This window comes from Lutra lutra, chromosome 7 (assembly GCF_902655055.1).
Source record: "Lutra lutra chromosome 7, mLutLut1.2, whole genome shotgun sequence".
NCBI lineage: Eukaryota > Metazoa > Chordata > Mammalia > Carnivora > Mustelidae > Lutra > Lutra lutra.
The window spans coordinates 61,424,207-61,441,821 of NC_062284.1; the positions used below are offsets into that span (position 1 = coordinate 61,424,207).

At 59.7% G+C, this 17,615-nt stretch overlaps 1 protein-coding gene across 1 annotated transcript in view; it reads right to left on the bottom strand.

The window, feature by feature from the left end:
- SPTBN5 (spectrin beta, non-erythrocytic 5) overlaps positions 1-17,615 on the bottom strand; it is a 43,099-nt gene that overhangs the window by 9,286 nt on the left and 16,198 nt on the right. Inside the window, exons 24-52 of the mRNA XM_047736809.1 lie at positions 16,425-16,539; positions 16,208-16,318; positions 15,790-15,969; positions 14,311-14,520; positions 13,987-14,136; positions 13,661-13,765; positions 13,084-13,251; positions 12,414-12,563; positions 12,100-12,291; positions 11,801-11,896; positions 10,359-10,474; positions 10,167-10,281; positions 9,256-9,369; positions 8,933-9,054; positions 8,521-8,683; positions 8,144-8,332; positions 7,812-7,889; positions 7,011-7,183; positions 5,173-5,263; positions 4,894-5,040; positions 4,177-4,314; positions 3,821-4,077; positions 3,465-3,651; positions 3,043-3,252; positions 2,392-2,588; positions 2,065-2,269; positions 1,590-1,784; positions 536-691; positions 77-294 (exon numbers count right to left, since the gene is read on the bottom strand). Of these exons, the coding sequence (XP_047592765.1) occupies positions 77-294; positions 536-691; positions 1,590-1,784; positions 2,065-2,269; positions 2,392-2,588; positions 3,043-3,252; positions 3,465-3,651; positions 3,821-4,077; positions 4,177-4,314; positions 4,894-5,040; positions 5,173-5,263; positions 7,011-7,183; positions 7,812-7,889; positions 8,144-8,332; positions 8,521-8,683; positions 8,933-9,054; positions 9,256-9,369; positions 10,167-10,281; positions 10,359-10,474; positions 11,801-11,896; positions 12,100-12,291; positions 12,414-12,563; positions 13,084-13,251; positions 13,661-13,765; positions 13,987-14,136; positions 14,311-14,520; positions 15,790-15,969; positions 16,208-16,318; positions 16,425-16,539 (4,548 nt within the window). The remainder of the gene's footprint in view (positions 1-76; positions 295-535; positions 692-1,589; positions 1,785-2,064; positions 2,270-2,391; positions 2,589-3,042; positions 3,253-3,464; positions 3,652-3,820; positions 4,078-4,176; positions 4,315-4,893; positions 5,041-5,172; positions 5,264-7,010; positions 7,184-7,811; positions 7,890-8,143; positions 8,333-8,520; positions 8,684-8,932; positions 9,055-9,255; positions 9,370-10,166; positions 10,282-10,358; positions 10,475-11,800; positions 11,897-12,099; positions 12,292-12,413; positions 12,564-13,083; positions 13,252-13,660; positions 13,766-13,986; positions 14,137-14,310; positions 14,521-15,789; positions 15,970-16,207; positions 16,319-16,424; positions 16,540-17,615) is intronic.

Consider the following 17,615-nt stretch of genomic DNA (forward strand, 5'->3'; position numbering starts at 1 on the left):
AGCTCCCGGAAGAGCTGGGGGGACCCCCACCCAGCAGGGCAGAGCTGGGCCAACACCGGGGCGGAATGTCACCTACAGCAGTTCCCGACAGCAACTGAGGAAGGCATGGCCCTGAGCAGCCTGCTCCAGCTGCCGACCCCGCTCCTGAGCCTTCACATCCAGGGTTGCCCAGGCCTCCTCCACCCTGGCCAGCTGCTTGCACAAGCCCTCCTGAACCGCAGGGTAAAGCTGGCCCAGCCGGCAAGCCTCCATCTGCACCCGGGCCACCTCCTTCTCCACAGCTGCCAGGTCCCGCTGCCACCAGAATACCTGATCAGGCCTTCCCCCAGGCAACCTGACGCATGCCCCTCATTCTGGGAGCACCCCGGCCTCTCTGCGCGGAGGGGTGGGTCCTCTTTCCCAGGATTTCCCAAGCCAACTCCACTGTGTTCCGCATGCACCCCGGGTAAGCACTCCCGGGCCAGGAAGGCCTTCCCTTCTCCCCTCTGGGGGGCCCCCCTCACCCGCAGGGAGACCTTGGGGCAGGTGCCCTCACCTCCAGGCCCCTGTGCTGTTGCTGCAAGGTCTGCACTGATGACGGGCTATGGTCACAGATGTCTCTCACCATCTGGGTGGCCTTCTCTTGCATCCATTCCTGGAGCTCAGCTGCTGCCTGCTCAAAGCCCCGGACCTCCCGGGCTATGGCCAGGCTCTGGGAGAGGGACGAGGGTCTGCTCTGGGTAAAGCTCATTCCTAGGGTCTTTCTCTCTAGAGATGTGGCCTTGTGGGCCGCCTCCCTTTAAATAATGAGGACCATGGGGCTTGGTGACTGGTTTGTCACCACCAGGTACAGAGAATGTCCCAGATGTGGCAGGTGCTCAATGAGTGTGTGATGTTACGGATGAGGGGATAGGGTCTCAGGGCACACCGTGTGATGAGGGGATCTTTGGTTACAAATCATGAGAAAGATGGAAATGGAGGCTCTGAAGCATGGGGGATGGGTCCCTAGGAAGGAGGGCTTTGGTTTCTGAGAGGACTGGCTAGGAGGGGAGGGTCAGCTCAGGAGGCTGCCTGGGCTGTCAGGGACGTGGGGAGCAGCCTGTGTTAAAGAAAACCAGCAGCTCCAGCTGAGAACACAGGTCAGGGAGCAACACGGAGCCCATCTGCACAGGGCACAGCAGCTCGGAGAATGGAGGGGTGCAGCAAAGGAAACCATTAAGTGCATGTGGGTGAGGACAGATCAATACTGTGGGTGGTTTCAGACCCCAGGCCTGTGTTTAGGGGAGGCTCCAAGGGGTTCAGAAGCTGGCCAGACCGGCTTTCTGTTTCTCCCTGGAGGAGTGAACTGTGCCATCAAGAAAGAAAATTGCTGGAGAGAGCTGGGGTTGGGGAAGGTGAAGGTGCAAGGATTTGGGAGTCCCCATCTGCCTAGTGCTGGGAATCAAAGGCAGCCCTCTCTCACCGCGCGCACACACACACACACACACTCATGCCCATACTCCCACGCTCCTACGCGTACCCCCGGCTGGCCTACAGGCCCCCGACCCAGGCAGAAGGCATCGATGCTCCTGCTCCTTGGCTGCCCCTGGCCTGGCCTGGGAGGCACTTACCTGGATGCGGGCTTTTATTGTCCCGTCCAGCCTCTCCCAAGCGGCCTCAATGCGACTCCTCTGGGCTTGAATCTGGGGAGTGCACCTGGGTGCCATCCGTTCCAGGGAGTCTGCCAGCTCCCTCAGGGCCTGCACCTTGGCCTGCCCCAGGCTCTGAGCTTCCTTTCGGAAAGCATCAAACTTCTCTTCCAATATCTTCGGGGAGAGAGGGTCAAGGAGGTGACGTCTAGCAGCTCGCAAAGGGTTGGCATTGTCTGAAGTCGTTCCCCTCCCACGCCCCCGCCCCACCCGGACTGGACAAGGCAGGAGCAGACGTCCCTCGACTCTGGTTCTGGCACCATAGGGATCCGCCCAGAGCCCCCCGCTTCTTCCCTTCGGCTCTCACCCTCACCTCCCTCTCGCCCAAACGCATGCCTCCTTTGCCCTGGCTCGGCCTCCATCTACTTGGCCCCAGGCTCGCTCAGGAGAGACTCACCGTGACAGCCTCCAGGTCCTGCCCGTGGTCCTGCGACTCAGCCGTGGCAGCCTTGCTGGCCAGCCAGGCCTCGAGAAGTAGGGCCTCCCGTTCCAGCTGGTGGAGCTGTAGCTGTTCCCGCAAGCCTTGCCGCCTGCTGTCCGCCCTCAGCAGCAGCCCTGAGTGGGCCTCCCTCACCGCCTGCATCCGGGCCAGTGCCCTGCCGCTGTGGCACAAAAGACAACCCGGCTGAAGTCTTTCCTCTCTAGGCCAGAGCAGCCTCACGTGCCTGCCTCTGAAGGGAGAGCCCTCCCTGCGCCTCCCTACGTGGGCTGGGCTCCCCCGTACCTTTCCGTGTTCTGCCTGCTCTCCAGGAGGGCTGCCGTCTGCTGCAGGCTCTCAATGCGCAGGCCGAACGCCTCTAGGTCTCTCCGGGTGGCCTCCAGCCACCGCAGAAAGGCACGCATGGCCTCGGCACTCTGGCCAACATCCTTGAGGTCCAGGACACAGCCCTGTTCTTCCAGCCAGGCTTCTGCCTCCTGGAGCTGGGGGTGCAGGGAGAGCAGTCTTCCCTGGGTCATGGCCTCTGGGTCTCCCAGCTTGGGGCATGCACAGCCTTGAGGTCTTGAGCTGTGGTTCACACTCTGGCTGCACGTGGGAATCCCCCAGAGCTTCCCTGCTCCCCGTGCCTGGCCCTCAACCCCGAAGATTCTGATCTGATCTGGATGGAACCTGAGTAACCGCATTTCGTAAAGCCTGCAGGTGGTTCTGATGGAAGGCAATGACTGAGAACCACCGGTTTAGAAGAGACAACAAAACAAAATCACACCCAATCCAGGGCCCTGGGCAACTTGCAGAAGGACTAGCTCTGGGGGTGGGGGTGGGGGTGGGGCGCAGAAGAGCACTTAGCTGAGGGAAGAGGGGATGCACAGAGAGCCCAGAATGCTGCCTACACTCTGGGTTTCCTCAGGCCCAGCAGCGCCCGCCTCAGCCCCTCACCTCCATCAGGAACTGCTGGGCCTCCTGAGCCTGCTGCAGCTGCAGCCGCCTCCGCGTGGCCTCTGCCCGCAGGCCACCCACGGCACTCTCCAGCTGCTGCACCCGGGCGGCAGCCTCCGTGGCAAAGGGCCCGGCCTGTGCCAGCTGGTGTCCCTCGGCCACCACGGCCTTGATCAGAGCCTCGTGGCTACTCATCTCATTCTCCAGGTTCTGGGGAATGGGAGGAAGACCCTCCTCAGGGGACCCAGAGTCGTGCTGGAAGCCTTACAGGATCCCGCAGATCTGCCCCCAAAGCCTTCCCTTTCCTGGCCCACAAAGAACTTGGGGTGCCCCCAAAGCCCCCCAGAGGTGGAGAGCTCCCTGCACCACTGGCTGGCTGGGACTGGTACCCGATCTGAGGTTCAGGGTTAGCGGACCCACACCTGGTGCTTCTCCTGCAGCTGTTGCACAGCGCTCAGGCTCTGTCCACAGTCCTGGGTGGTGGCCAGGGGCAGCTTCTTCCGCACCCACGCCATCTCGTCATCGGCATCCCTGAAGAACTGCAGGAGGCGGCTCCGGGTCTCCAGGGCAGCTCTGCGCTCCCGCAGGGGTTCCCTCAGGCACTCAAACCTGCAACGGTGGAGGGTGGGGATGGGACAGTCAGGGGTGGGGGCCAGAAGGTGACCCAGCGCTCACCCACTCAGTGCCCCTCATCGTGGGGACAGGGGGTGGCTCGGAGTCGACAAGCTGGAGGACAGGGGGGGAGGGGGGCGAGCAGGAGGCACATGGGTCGATCTACCTCCGAAGCAGCTGCAGGGCCTGGTCTTTCACATCTTGGGCGAGGCAGAGGCCTTCCCCTGTAAGGACCTGGGCCTGGTCCCACAGCCACTGTGCCTGCCTGGCCTGCCCTTCCACAGTGGCCTCCAGCTCTCCCTGTGCCCCCAGGAGCTTTTCTAGCCCAGGCTGGTCCTGGTCCCTGACAGGGGCTCTCAGCTCAACCTCCACAAGCTCCAGCCAGCTCTCTAGTTCCTCCACTCTCCGCCGGAGATGCAGGGCCTAGGGCAGAATGTGAGGTGGGCACAAGGGGGAGAGGCCTACCATCACCCCACCCCACCCCCTGTGCCTCTGGCCTGTCCCCTGGCACACAGAGCCCACCTCACAAACCACCTGCAGCATGGCTGCCTTCCTCCGGCTGTTGGCCTGCAGCTCATCCCAGAGCTCCCCCAGCTCCCGCAGACGCTCCCGGATGGTCTCTGAGGCTGGGTGGCCCTCCTGCAGCAGCATCTGTCCCTCCTACAGCCACACAGGGAACACCGCTAGGACTTAGGATGGCTGGTGCCCATGAACCTGCGCGGACTCCACCCCCCAGCCTGTGGGCTCACTGTGTGACCTGGGAGAATTCTTGAACCTCTCTGAGCTCATTTTTCTTATCCATAGAATGGAGAGAACAACAGTTATTTTGTTTAAACGAGATCAAACATCAAACATTTTTAGCAGGACACCTCATGCTAGAGGGAGCCAGCCTGGGGTCAGGTCCTGCCCTCTGTAGGTGGGAGAGGGTAAATTTCAAAGATGCTACACTTTGGCTCCTTTACCCACAGGCCTGCTCACTGCGGCCTTTCTCTGTCCCCTCATGTCCATCCAAGATGGCTTTAAAAACTATCCTGTCAATACGTGTTTGAAAAGGCACTATTTTTGGAGAAGGTGCCCCAGAAAAGCTACTGTTTGTCTCTCCCCTTGGGTGCTGGGCATGGTGCCTGTGTACAGAAAGGACTAGATAAGTGTCGGTCATCTGTGACTCTGGATCAGAGCCCTTGCCAGGGCTCTGCCGGGTCTCCCCATGCTCTCTGGCCTGCAGGACTGTCCCCTCACCTTTTGCAGCCTTTGTCGTTGGTGGACACTTGCATCTAGCTCAGCCTGGAGACTCCGTTGCTTCCACAGCTGGGCCTGCAGCAGAGCAGGGTCCCTCCAGCCCTCTTCCAGGGCCACTGAGTGCTTCTCCCTCAGCCACGTGGCCACCTGCACATACGCAGAGGACCAGGCCCAGCTGCCTCGGGCTCTCCCCCTCCCCCCGAACCTCTGGGCTGCCCCGAGGAAGGCTGGCCTCTCCTTCCCCACCACAACCACTACCACCCCCCAACCCAGGGGAACCTCGAAGGAATCCTGCAGGAAAGTCTGCAGCTGCTGGAGCTCCTCCAGCTGGCGGCGACGGGTCCTGGCTCGCTCTACCAGTGCCTCTTTCCTGCCAGAAGGAGGGTCTCATGGGCCCTCAGGTCCCCTCACCAGACCTGGAGCTGCTCCAGGGGCGTGCACGTGCCTCCCCATGGCCACAGCCCTTCTTCTGGACCAGTACGCCCGGAGCCCAGGGCTCCCTCTGAAAGGAGAGAACTTCTACTCCCCCTCTTCACTAGTGCCTATCAGGGGCTGACTTGTGTCCCCCCACATTTTTAAGTTGAAGTCCTCATTCCCAGTACCTCACAGTGGGACTGAATCAGAGGACAGGGTTTTAAAGAAGTTAAAATGAGCTGCTCAGAGCGCCCCCAACCCGCCACGTCAGGTGTCACGCACACGCAGGAATGACCATGTGAGGAGAGGGGAGGATGGCAGTCTGTAAGCCGAGGAGAGGGGCCTGAGGACAAACCCATCCTGTCAGTGTCTGGATTGAGGGCTTCCAGCCTCCAGCACTGTGAGAAAACACATTTCTGGCATTGAAGCCACCAGCCTGTGGGATTTTGTCATGGCCACACTAGCCAACTAGTACAGCGTCCAAACCATTAGTTTGGATCATGCACTACCCTTAGGAAGGACTCTGAGAGGGTACCCACCCAAATATGTGTGTGTGTGCGTGTGTGTGTCTGCTGACTTATATATGTGTGTACCTCTCTGTACCAGTGTATCAAATACATTGCTGTACGCACAAAAAGAGAGATTAGACCCATGATCTAAAAAATAAATAGGAACAAAACCCTAACACTGCCCACATCCCTGTCGTCTCCACACCAACGTTGAGTGGAAACTTCTCTCCCCCTGTTGGGGCTGCCAAAGGGTGTGAGGGTGGAGGTGCAGCGAGGCTTGGTGGAATGGGAACGGCCACCTCCCCAGAGGATGCCAGATGCCCAAAGGGGAGGGGTCATGGTGGTACTGTCCCAGGGGAAAGTCAGACCACCAGAAACCATCTAAGGTGATCAGGTCACGAGGGGAGGGTGCTGACAGAGACCAGCAAACTAGTGTTTGTCATCCGTCCATCAAAGTCCTCCTGGTATCCAGGTGGGGGTCCCACGAGCAAGGAGCAGGAGCGAAGGGCCCAGCCCTCCCCCAGTCAGAGGGCCCGCACGAGGGCTGACAAGCACTGTGGATCCCAGTGGGCTCTCTGGAAAAGGCAGAGACCCCTGCCAGTCTGAGAGCCGGCTTTTGGCCACATCCGCCTGGCTAAAAGTCTGAGAAGCTGGATGACTTAGCTGAACTGGATGGGATTTTAGGAGGAAAAAAGGAAGAGCCCGGTGTCTCATGAGCTGTGCTGGGTTCATCTACGAGACCAGTGCTCTAACCCCTGAGCTACGGAGCCCCGCTACTGCTGCTGGGTTCATCTAAATGGGTGTGAGAAATGTGCTGACCTGCCCGGGTGGCAGGCACCATGCTAAGACATCAAGGGTACCTTCTCGATCCTCCCAACTACCTGAAGAGGCAGGCGCTGTTACCCCATCCTGAGACTCTGTGAGGCAAGTGCCCCAAATCCCACCACAAGGGGGCAGCACAGGAACTCAGGACACTCTGGCTCATGGACACTTAACTACTGGGCTGTGGCCCGGCCCTTCCACTGGGTCGCCCCTCCAGTTTCCTGGGACACGTTTCTTGGTACAACTCCCTTTCATCCCCCCTGGGGGGCCCACATGCTGGGCCGGCAGGGTGCTTGGCATCGACCTCAGCCCCCGGAAAACGCTGGGGAGTTTGCCGCACCCCCCCCACCCACAGCGCAGAACCAGATGTACCTCAGGAGCATGGCCTGGCACCGACCCAGGGCACTCTGGGCCTCGGGGTACCCAGCCTGGTGCAGCCTGCGGGCCGTGGCCTCCAGCGCGCTCATCTTTTCAGCCTGAGCCTCCAGGCCCCGCTCCAGCACCTCGTGCTTCCTCAGGAGGGTCTCCGCAGCGGCCCAAGAGTCCTGGCAAGAGCAGGGAAGCCACTACCATCCGTGGGGCTGCCCCTCCCGTCCCAAGCTCTCTCCCGGCCATGCCACCCACACTCACCCACATGATGAGCTCTGTGCCCAAACCCATCCCTCTGAGGTCTCAGGGCCGCGTTTGGCTTTAGGACAGTGATTCTTAGCCAGGGAAGGTACTGGGGATGGGGCCGGGGTCAGAATTTTCAGGGCACAAGGAGCTTTTTCACCCAACAGGAACACCCTCTCCTCTGCACTCTGGTAAGACTGTGTCAGCAAGGAACCAGCTGGCCCCTGATTTTTCCGAGATCCCCCCTGAGTCAGGCTCGCGGGCCACAGGGGTTGGGATGGTGGCTGGAAGAGCAAACCTCGGGGGAGGGACATGAGGAGGGCAGAGGTGAGAAGTCGTGGGAAGGAGGCAAGAACAGGTCAAAGGATGCACGCTCACCCTCTCAGCTCCCGGGACATTCCCTGTGGGGCTGAGCACCAGGTGCAGGAGAACCACAAACATGGAGGGGTGAAGGCTTCAGGGCTACAGATGGTAAAGGATGGGGAGCCCTCCCCCGCCCAGGGCCTGGGGAGCTCAGGCAGCACTTGCCGCTGCTTTGGTAAAACCTGGGTCGGCACCCACCCCGAGACCCTTGCTAGTGAGGCAGGCCTCCTGGCTGCAGAGCCAACTTTCCATCTGCTCCACGGAACTCAGAACCAGCTGTCAAGAAAGGAAAAGGCAAAAGGAAGTGAGCAGAGGCTCCCCTCAGAGCAGGGGGAGTGAGCCTGTGGGTGCCCTGAGGAGAAACCAGGGACCAAGACCTTGGCTCGAAAGAACACGTGCACAGCGGGCAAGACTTGCTGTGAGCCAGCTGGGCGCTGGGCACCGGGCAAAGCTGAGGAACAGTGGCCTTGGGGTTTGGCTTTGACCAGGGGCCAGTGGGGTTAAGGGAGGGTAGGACGGAGGCTGCCTACCTGAAGCTCCAGGGCCCGTTGCAGCTGGAGCTGGTGGTCCTGCCAGGCCGTTTCCAGGCTGTTCAGCTCCTGGTCTAAGCCAGCCAGGGCCTGGAGGAGGTCGGGGGGAGCTGGGTGCCCTGCTGCAAGCAGTCGCTGCCCAGTGCTTCGGGCCAGGCCGATGTGATTTGTCCTCAAGTCCAGCTCGGCCTGTCATAAGATGGGCCTCAGACCCCCGAAGTCAGGGCTCCCTCCATGCAAGGGAGGAGGCATGAGGTAGAACACATCGGAGTGGATAGGAGGAAGAGGACAGAGGCCTGGGCAGGTGAGGGAGGAAGGGCTCAGAGAAAGTTGGGACAGGGCAGAGGCAAAATGAGGTCCCAGGGTCTGGCCCTCACCTTGAGCTCCTGGTGCTCCTCCAGCCTGCGCCGGGCCTCCGCAGGGCTGCTCGGGGTGCTTCGGGCCTCCATCTCCGCCCGCAGCCCCTGGGCCCAGACTGACAAGTGCCGCAGATCGGCCTGCAGACTCTGAGCTTCGTATAAGGCCTCCAGGGACTCCCTCCTGCCCGCAGGGTTCATCAGCTAGCCCTGGAGCCTCCATGCCCCTCCTTCCCTCACACCCACACCAATGCTCTCCGAATCCCCTTGGCCAGACAAGGGCCCAGGGCTGGGGATTAATAGGGGGACAATACCAATGGTTATTCGAAGGGTGGAAAAATGTTCTCAGGGGAGACCAGGGTTAAGGGGAAGGGGAGAGACAGAGAGGCTCCCAGGACTCAGTCTGTGAGGAAAAAGGCCCAGGGGTCCTTACCGCTTCTGGGTCCCCCTCCAGAGCTGCCACCAACTGTCCGTCACCTCCCGCTGCTTGCTGCTGAGGCGGTGGGCTGTCCCAGGACTTCTCTGGCAGACGCGGCCCACCGCCCGCTCTAGGGACTGTGGGGAAAGTTGGGCTCAGGAACTGGGGCAGGGAGGTAGGTGGTAGTCAGGGGAGCCCCAGCTGAGAGAGGCCCCTGGCCTCTGGGGGGCATACTGCTCAATGGAGTATGCTGGCTCCCCTGGTCTGGAAGGCCTCCTGCCCTCTGTGGCCTGCCCAGCATCCCACAGACGAGGCCACCTCCACACCCAGCTGTGTACCTCCACCTGGGCCTGGAGGAGGCCTATTTCCTGCTCCAACTCCTTGTGTTTCCGGATCAGCCTCTGCAAGCTCTCTCGATCTTTCCCATAGCCCAGGGCCTGGACCAGGGCGGCCTGGGAAGGAATGTAGGCTTACTGGTTTTTGCCTTTTCTGCAGCTCCCCGCTCACTGCCGAGGGGTCACCAGCCATGGGGTTTCCGTGTGAGAACCAAGTACCCCACCTGATTCCCTTCCCCGTGCCCTCTGCTGACCAAGGCCCCTTCCTTCTGTGAGGAACAATTCCCAGGAGAGACCAGGGGATGGAGTTTCTTCTGACCCAGTCATCTCTGTGTGCTGCCTCCACATACCATGTCTCAATGGTCTCTCACTCCTTTGGGGGGAACTGAGTGTGGACAGAGAGCCAGGCCTGGCTGGCTGGGGGCAGGGAGCAGAGGAGTAAGAAGAGTGAGGCAAGAGCCCCTTCATGCTCAGAACAGGGCACCATCTGTGTCGCATGGGACTTCTTGGGTGGGGGGGGGCAGACAACTTCTTCACATGCCCCCCACCCCCCTGCCAGCATTTAGCCTACGTTTCTCAGTGGTTGCTGACATGCTCCGGGGCCAAGCACCTGTGTGCTCTGGCCATGCTTAGGAACCAGAGACAGAAGAGTATGTGGGGGAGCTGTGCTCTGGCCTCTTGACCCACAGTGTTTCTAGAAGCCAGGTGGCCAGCCTCCAAGCCTGTAATGGGGGCTTCTCGGGCCCAGAGTCAATAGCAAGAGAGCCCCTGGCAGACCCCTCTCCCTAGCCCTGAAGGACCCCTAGCAGCATTTACCTCCACTACCCAAGCTGAAGAGAAAGGGGGGGCAAGACACAAGGGAAACTCTGGATGAGCACCTCGCTCCCCAGCTGCCACAGTCTTTTGCTACTTACCTTCTCCCCAATCTGCTCAGTGACGCCATCCAGCTCTCGGGACAATGTATGTATCTCCAGGGCCCCCTCAAGCTGCTGCTGGTACCAGAGTAGGTTGCCACGGAAACTCTTCCATCTGGGAAGGAAGGCGTAAGGCTGAGTCAGAGATGGCCCTCCAGCCCTAGACCCACCGTGTTCCCGTCGGGGACTGGCCTGCTGTTCAGCTGCTGTCGCCACTTGTTGATGGTCTTGACTTGCTCAGGGTCCAGGTTCTCGAGCTTTAGGGACAAGTCACTGATGCTCCTGATGTGGATGCCATCCATGGTGTCCTGCGGGGGTGAAGGGTGAGGGCACCCGGACAGTCACAGCCCGTGGAGGGTCTGCCTCAGCCCAAGAGAGGATGAGGAGCAGTGTGTTAAATTGCTCAGGAAAGCAAGTGATAAGAAAGCACGGAGAAGAGTTGAGAATAAGAATGGACAAGCAGAGCAAAGCAAGTGGTGGAATGAAATGGTGAGCTGGGATCTCCTGGTGCAGGAGCGTCCGCACCCCTATGCGTCCTGGGCGGGGGCTGTTAGTGAGAGGGGCTTACGGGTCCACTGGGCGGGGTCCCCAGCCACAGGAGGGAGTGCAGGGATCCTGCCCCCAGTAACAACAGCTCGTATTCAGAGAGCTGGTTAAAATTCCCCAAGTGCTTCTGAGGAAGGATCTCGGCCGAGCTGGGCAGGGGAGGGGCTCGCTCTCCTTCTGCATACACCAGAGCAGAGCCAGAGGCTACCACGGCTAGTGTGTGCCAGGCCCAGGATCTGAGCCCTGCTCTTTGAGTCTCTCTGGTGCTCCCTCTACCACAGCACCTGGCAGGGAGGCTGTGAATTCCACCAGCACCAAAGGGGAGCTCCGGGCGAGAACCTTGGCCTTCTAGAAATCATACGTGCTGACACTGGATGGAGGAGGGGAGCGTGTTTGGTCTCTAACACCTGACTGTGACTACATTTGTCCCATTTCTTTCATCTAGAGCACATGAGAAAGATTTTGGGGGTGCGTGTGGGGGTGTGGTGAGAAGAAGCTGAGAAGCTGAATGAAGGTTCTGGGCAGCTGGAGTTTACGGTTGGATTGTCCACTCCGTCCAGGCACTTGTGTATCTTTTTTTTTTTTTTTAATTTTGAAATAATTAAAGATGCACAGGAAATTGCAAAATTGCAGCAACAACAATAACAATAAAAATAGTATAGAGAAGCCGCACAATCCCTTCCCCCAGCTTCCCCTGAGGGTAAAACCTTATATGACTGGGGCACAGAATGGACATGCTAACCGCGGACTCGACCAGGGGTTTGATTCAGAGTATGTCAGTTTCTGCACATGTGCACCTGTGTGTGTGTGGTGGGGAGGACAGTTCCCGGCAGTTTCAGCACAAGTACCAATTCGTGCAGCCACCACCACTCGCCCTGGCTCTCTTACCTAAGAGGCCAGCGTTATCCCCATTTTAAAGATGGAGGAACTACGGCTTGGCGCGATGAGGGGGTTGCCCAAGCACATGCAAGTAGTGAGCCTGGGGCAGTGGCTGGAGCCCTCCCCCGACCCATGCTGTCTCACTATTCTGAGCAGTTCTGTCCCCTATGGGGACAGGTTGACTGCGTCTCCCCCACAGGACCCTGTACCTCGGCCCAGACTCCTGGGAGCTCCCGGAGACGCTTGCGGAGCTGCAGACAGTGCTCAAGGTCCTGGCCCAGCTCGCCCAGGTTCACCATCGCCTCCTGCAGAGGCCAAGGGGTGAGGGTCTGGGATGGCACTCTGAGCCCCAGCACCAGGGCAGCCAGCTCCCGGCTCAGTGTTGGGGCAACTGTCTGCTGGGGCTCCCGCCTGTCAGGGAGCTGGGGAGTAGCAGGCCTGTCTTTGTCCCCATCTCTCATCCCCACAGCCTCACCCCCAGCTCTGTCCCTGCCCAGCTGGGTCTCACCATCTCCTGGATCCAGGCATCAGTAAGGTCAGCTCTCCGCAGGAACTCCAGAAACTTCCACCTGTCCTCCAGGTCCTGGCCCCGGAGAGCCACTGCCTGCCTCAGCTTCTGCCAGTGTTCCTGCAGCTCCTGCAGCCTCTGGGAGACCTCTCCTGCCCGAGGGGGGCTCTGTGCCAGGAGAGACTCGCCATCCTGGGAGACAGAACACCGGGAGATCTTGCCCGCCTGTCACCCCTCCCCCTGCCTGAAACCCTCCTCTTTGGCCACCCAAGAGCCCACACTTTGAAGTAGGACTGGGGCCAAGGGCCTGTTACCTTCGTGACAGAGGTTATGACCTCCTCGTGGGCCTGGATCTCAGCCTCGAAGGCCTGGTGTTTTCGCAGAAGCCTCAGTTTATCTTTCAGGTCCCCAGGAGGGATTGGCTCTCTCAGCTGCTGGACTCGCTCCTCAATCCAGTCCTGGGCCTGGTGGGGGTTGGGGACATGAATCCCATTATGCCGGTGCTGCTTTAGTCCCCAGGGATGTCCCACGCACTCACTCTCAGCTGTGCCCAGGGAGTGGACTGCTGCCCCCCAGGGCTGGGTGAAGCCAAGCTGGATAGATGCCATCCAGTGCTTCTAGCCCAGGAGGACATGCTCCAGGCCCGGCCCTGCCCCCAGCCATAGGGTAGGGCTGGGCAGGGCCTCTGGAGGGGAGGTTGGCCTGTTCCCAGGATACTTGGCTCCCTCCCTCTGCCTCCCTTGTTCTCTCTGACCTAGCCCTCACGGGCTCAGGAAGTAGCAGGATCTCTGTTCACAGTGTCTTTGAATCAAATGTTCTGGGTCCCAGCAAGGCCCCTGGGAAATCCACTGAACCTTTCAGACTTCAGTGTCCTCATCACAGGGGTGTGGTGAGGCCTGAAGGAGCGTGGGAAGGTGAAGGTCATTGGTACCCTGTAAAATGTGGCCCAAGCAGAAGGCATGGGGTTGGGGGTGGCCCTCCGACCTGGGTTACAGCCCTGGTGAAGCCAGTCATCAGGAGACAGGTGTGCAAGGCTTGTCCCCGGCTCTCTGCCAGGTCCTTCACTTGAGCCCGATGCTCTAACACTGTGTGGAGCCGATCCTGCACGATGGGGCCCCCAAGTGTCTTTGCTTGCTCACACAGGGCTGCCTCCTGGTGGGGGGAGGGTCAGGGTCACAGTCTCCTGTTCTCCCACTATGGGAGGCTGGCTCACAGGAAAGCCCTTCCCTCAGCTCAGCATGGCCCTTCCCTCAGCTGGTCCTCCCAGCAAGTCAGAACCAAACCCACAGCTCCCATGTGATGATGTCATGGGGAGCCAAGTGGCTCTGGTATCCCTGAAGCGTGGCCCTCCTCTTGAGCCACATACCCACTTCTGCTCAGTCAGCCCCAGCCAGGCACCCCTAGACCCACAGGCTGTCCCTGTAGCCCGATTTTACCTATGGATGCACACCAAGCACTCCATGTCCCCCATCCAGAACTCTCCAAAGTCCCCAGACTCCACCCTCTTCCCTCCCCCATCCCCCGATTTCTGACCATGCCCAGTTCTCTCTGAGCCTCTTACCTTCTCATCTTGGGCCATCAGAACATTCTGGAAAGTCTTGTGTTTGCGGATCAACTGCTCTACCTCTTCCACTGAGCTTCCCAGTGCACCAGTTTTCAGGGAGATCTGGATCAGCCAATGGAGAAGTCAAATAGGCCATCAGAAACAGCTGGGCCCCCGGAACCCCATTTGCAGCCATGTGCACTGAGGCTGTGCCCAGTCTTTGGGCCTCCCATCAAGGAAAAAAGCTGAGTCCCAGGAGGCAAGGAAGCAAGTAGGGGGTAGAGGAGAAAGGGAGAAGGGGGCGCATGGGGACGTGTGTGGTGGGGCAGTGGGGGGGGACCTGCCTCCTGGACCGTGAGGATCTGGTCCAGGTGACCACACTTTCTGAGGAAGAGTTGCTCCCGCTGCATGGCCTGCAGCTTCTCTTCCTTCTGCTCCCAGGCCTGGAACACCTGCTCCCGTTCATCCCGAAGGGCTCGCAGCCCTTCCTGGACCTGGGGACAGACACATGGACAGCCTGGGGAGAGCCGCCTGGACAAGCTGGCAGCTGATCTTGAGGGAAGCCCCTGACGAGAGGCCAGCGTGGCACGGTGGGGCAGGGTGTGAGGTGATGGGGCTCAGATGAGGTCAGGGCAGGTGGGGGGTGGGCACCGGAGAAAGGGGCCCACCTCCTTGATGGGTGTCCCTACTACAGCCTGAAGCGCCTGCTGGCCCAGCTTTGAGGCCCTCTGGTGCAGCTCCTCCCGGGCCTCCAGCTCTGCCCGGAGCTGCTGGTGGCTGCTGAGTAGTGTGGGAAGGCCACAGCTGGGCTCCTGGGAGCCCTCTTGTCCCTGCAGCTCCCTCCACATAGCGGCCGCCCAGGAGGTGTAGTCCTGCACCTGCAGCCCCAGGAGACCCAGGGAGAGAGCTGGGTGAGGGCTGGACTGGGCTGGGCTGGGCTGGGCTGGGCTGGGCGGCAGAGAGCCAGGCTCTGAGGCCCAACTCCAGCCCGCCCGTGTCCACTCGCACAGCAGAGTAACCGTTCCAGGGCAGAGCTTCCGCTGAGGCTCAGGGGCATCTTGTCACCAGGTTTCTCTGCTGTCATCCAACCTAATCTTTCCGGGTTCATGAAGTGTGCCTGTTTGCCAGCCTCCTCGTCCCCCTCAGCGAGGCTCCTCACCCTTTGCTTCTGGTGCTCCTCCTGCTTAGAAGCTCCTTCTCCTCCCCCTTCCGTCTCTCCCCAGCTCACCTGCTCTGCAGGGTCCAGGGCCTCATTTGCCTCACAAAGGCTTCCCTGACACTGTGACACCTCACTGCTCACCTTGTCCTCAGGAGATTTCTGCTTTAACACTTGCACACTGTCTTCAGATCGGTGTACACAGCATGAAAGCTGAAGGGGCCTTGGATCCTTGTCCAAACACCTCATTGCCGAGGTGAAGAACGGTCAACGACACAGTGTGTATGAGGGAGGACTCACAGAGGCCTTGCTCAAGCTTGCGCTGCTGGACAGTAGCAGAGGCAGATCCCCAGATCAATTCTTCTTGCAGGGTCAGAGTTTGGGCCTCTTGATTTACCAGGCACTGGCTCTGGGGACTTCTGAGACAGCCTGTGGCCAAGGCCCCCTGTCCCAATCTGATTTCTGGAGTATGAGGCTTGTCCCCTCATCTAGAGAGGCTCCTTGAGGACAACCAAGTCCATCTTACCTAGCTTCTTCATCACCCTTCTCTCTCCATCCATGGACCCCGGTAGACAGTGAGACACAGATGTTCACAGATGCTAGCTTATCCCGAGGTCACTGTCTAGAACATGTGACTCTCCAGTTATGGGCTGCTTTTCCTTCCCAGGCCCGGCTGGGACCCCTGTCTCCTGACTGCTCTGTTACTCACCTGGGCTGGTGTTGACTCAAACCTAAGGAGTCCTTGCTGTCTCCCACGCACTCAGTGCCCTGACAGACAGACGGACCTGCGACAGACCTCCAGACCTGTGTTCCTCTAACTCGACAGACCTCCCACCCGTGTTCCTCTAACTTGTGTCCACACTGGGTTTCCCTCCAGAGTTGGAGGGCCTCAATAGCACACACAAGTGCATGGCAACATACACACACACATACACACACATGCACGCACACGCACGTACACGCATGCAGCCCAAGAGGACAGAGCCCTCACCGCTCTATGGAAACGGGCCAGGAGGCATGCCTGCTCCAGCCGCGTCCTGCGCTGCTCCACATGTAGCTTCAGGGCTTCCCAGGCCTGCCCCAGAGCCTCCTGGCTCTGCCACACGGCCTGGGCCTGGGGTCCCGGCCCCCGCTTCTGAACTGCACTTGCAGCCTCTAGCAGTTCCTGCAGCTGGGGTCAGGGAGAGGAGATGGGGTGGGGGGAAGGGTCACATCCTCCTGGAGGCTGAAGGGCCTGCCCATCCCACAGAACCCTCCTCCAGCCAGGACCTGCCATGCCCAGTAGGCCCAGTGCGAGGCCCTGGGAGAGCGCGGGAAACCCAGAGGAAGAGATAGACAGGCTCAAGGGGGGCCTGTGGAGGCACGGGGGAGGTGGGCACGGGGCGAGAGAGGTGGCCAGACTGGCTCACCTGCTGCCCAGCGCCCCTGAGCTCATGCTCCAGCTCTTCGTGTCTCCTCAGCTGAGCTTCCAGTCCACGCAGGTCTGGGGCCACCTCACTGAGGAGGTTTGTGGCTTTCTCCTGAAGAGAGGAGATGGCCAAGGCGGTCAGGAATAGAGGGTGGGACACCGAACCGGGGGTGTGTCCCCTTCTAGAAAGAATCCCCTTCCTCCCCTTGGGCTTGTACCTGGACCTGTGTGAGGGCTTCCAACAGATCTCTGTGTACTCGGAGGGTGACCTCGGCATCTTGCAGCTGGTGGCCTCGGGCCTGGGTCAGCTCCCACAGCTCTGACCAGGCAGCCCTGTCCCCAGGTGTGTGGAAGACCAACAGGATGTCAGCCATTGGCCCAGCATCTCATTCCACACTTGGCTAGTCCTATCAGCCCTTGTCCTTTCCGGGCTGCATCCAGGACTGGCCCAGAACTCCCCTTTGGAACCCCCTTTCCTGCCTCAGGGCCTGCCTGGAGCCTTTCCAGCTTTACCACGAATTCAGTCCTTCACCGCTGTCATGCTCAGCCCTTGATTTCTTTCTTTTTTTTTTTTTTTTACTATCAGACAAAACCATTTTTTAAATTATTTTAATTATTTTTTTTAATTTTTTTATTTTTTATAAACATATATTTTTATCCCCAGGGGTACAGGTCTGTGGATCGCCAGGTTTACACACTTCATAGCATTCACCATAGCACATACCCTCCCCAATGTCCATAACCCCACCCCCCTCTCCGAATCCCCCTCCCCTCAGCAACCTTCAGTTTGTTTTGTGAGATTAAGAGTCACTTATGGTTCGTCTCCCTCCCAATCCCATCTTGTTTCATTTATTCTTCTCCTACCCCCTTAACCCCCCATGTTGCATCTCCACTTCCTCATATCAGTCAGCCCTTGATTTCTAAGCTTTGTGCTCCTTCCCTCTTGTATATTCCAGTTGCAAATGTCAGTCAGCTTATAAACACTCAAGGGCAGGAGCTGCATCTTCTCTCCATTCCTCAGTGTGCTCAGCCAACTCTCACTGAGCTTCTAAGGCTTCCACCAGGCCAGGCTCCATGCCAGGGGTCATGGACAAGTCAGGCCTGGCCTCAGAGCCCGCAGGCTGGGATTGGGAGTGGGGGGACCCATGCCAACCAGGTGGCATCTAGGCCGTCTTTGCAGAACTCCTTCCCCAAGTCCTGGGAGCCAGGGGTTTGGAAAATTGTCCCTGGGGGTCCGCGCAGGCGTCCCTGACCTGCACACCCAGACTTGCCTCCCTTCACAGTCTGTGGTCACCAGGAGCTGGCTCAGCCTCCCTGGGGCCAGAGCCCTCTCCAGAATCCTTGCAGGCAGACAGAGCCAGTGTGGCCCTCAGAGTGGCCTGCCCTCTCTGAACACCCCAGGAGCTGCC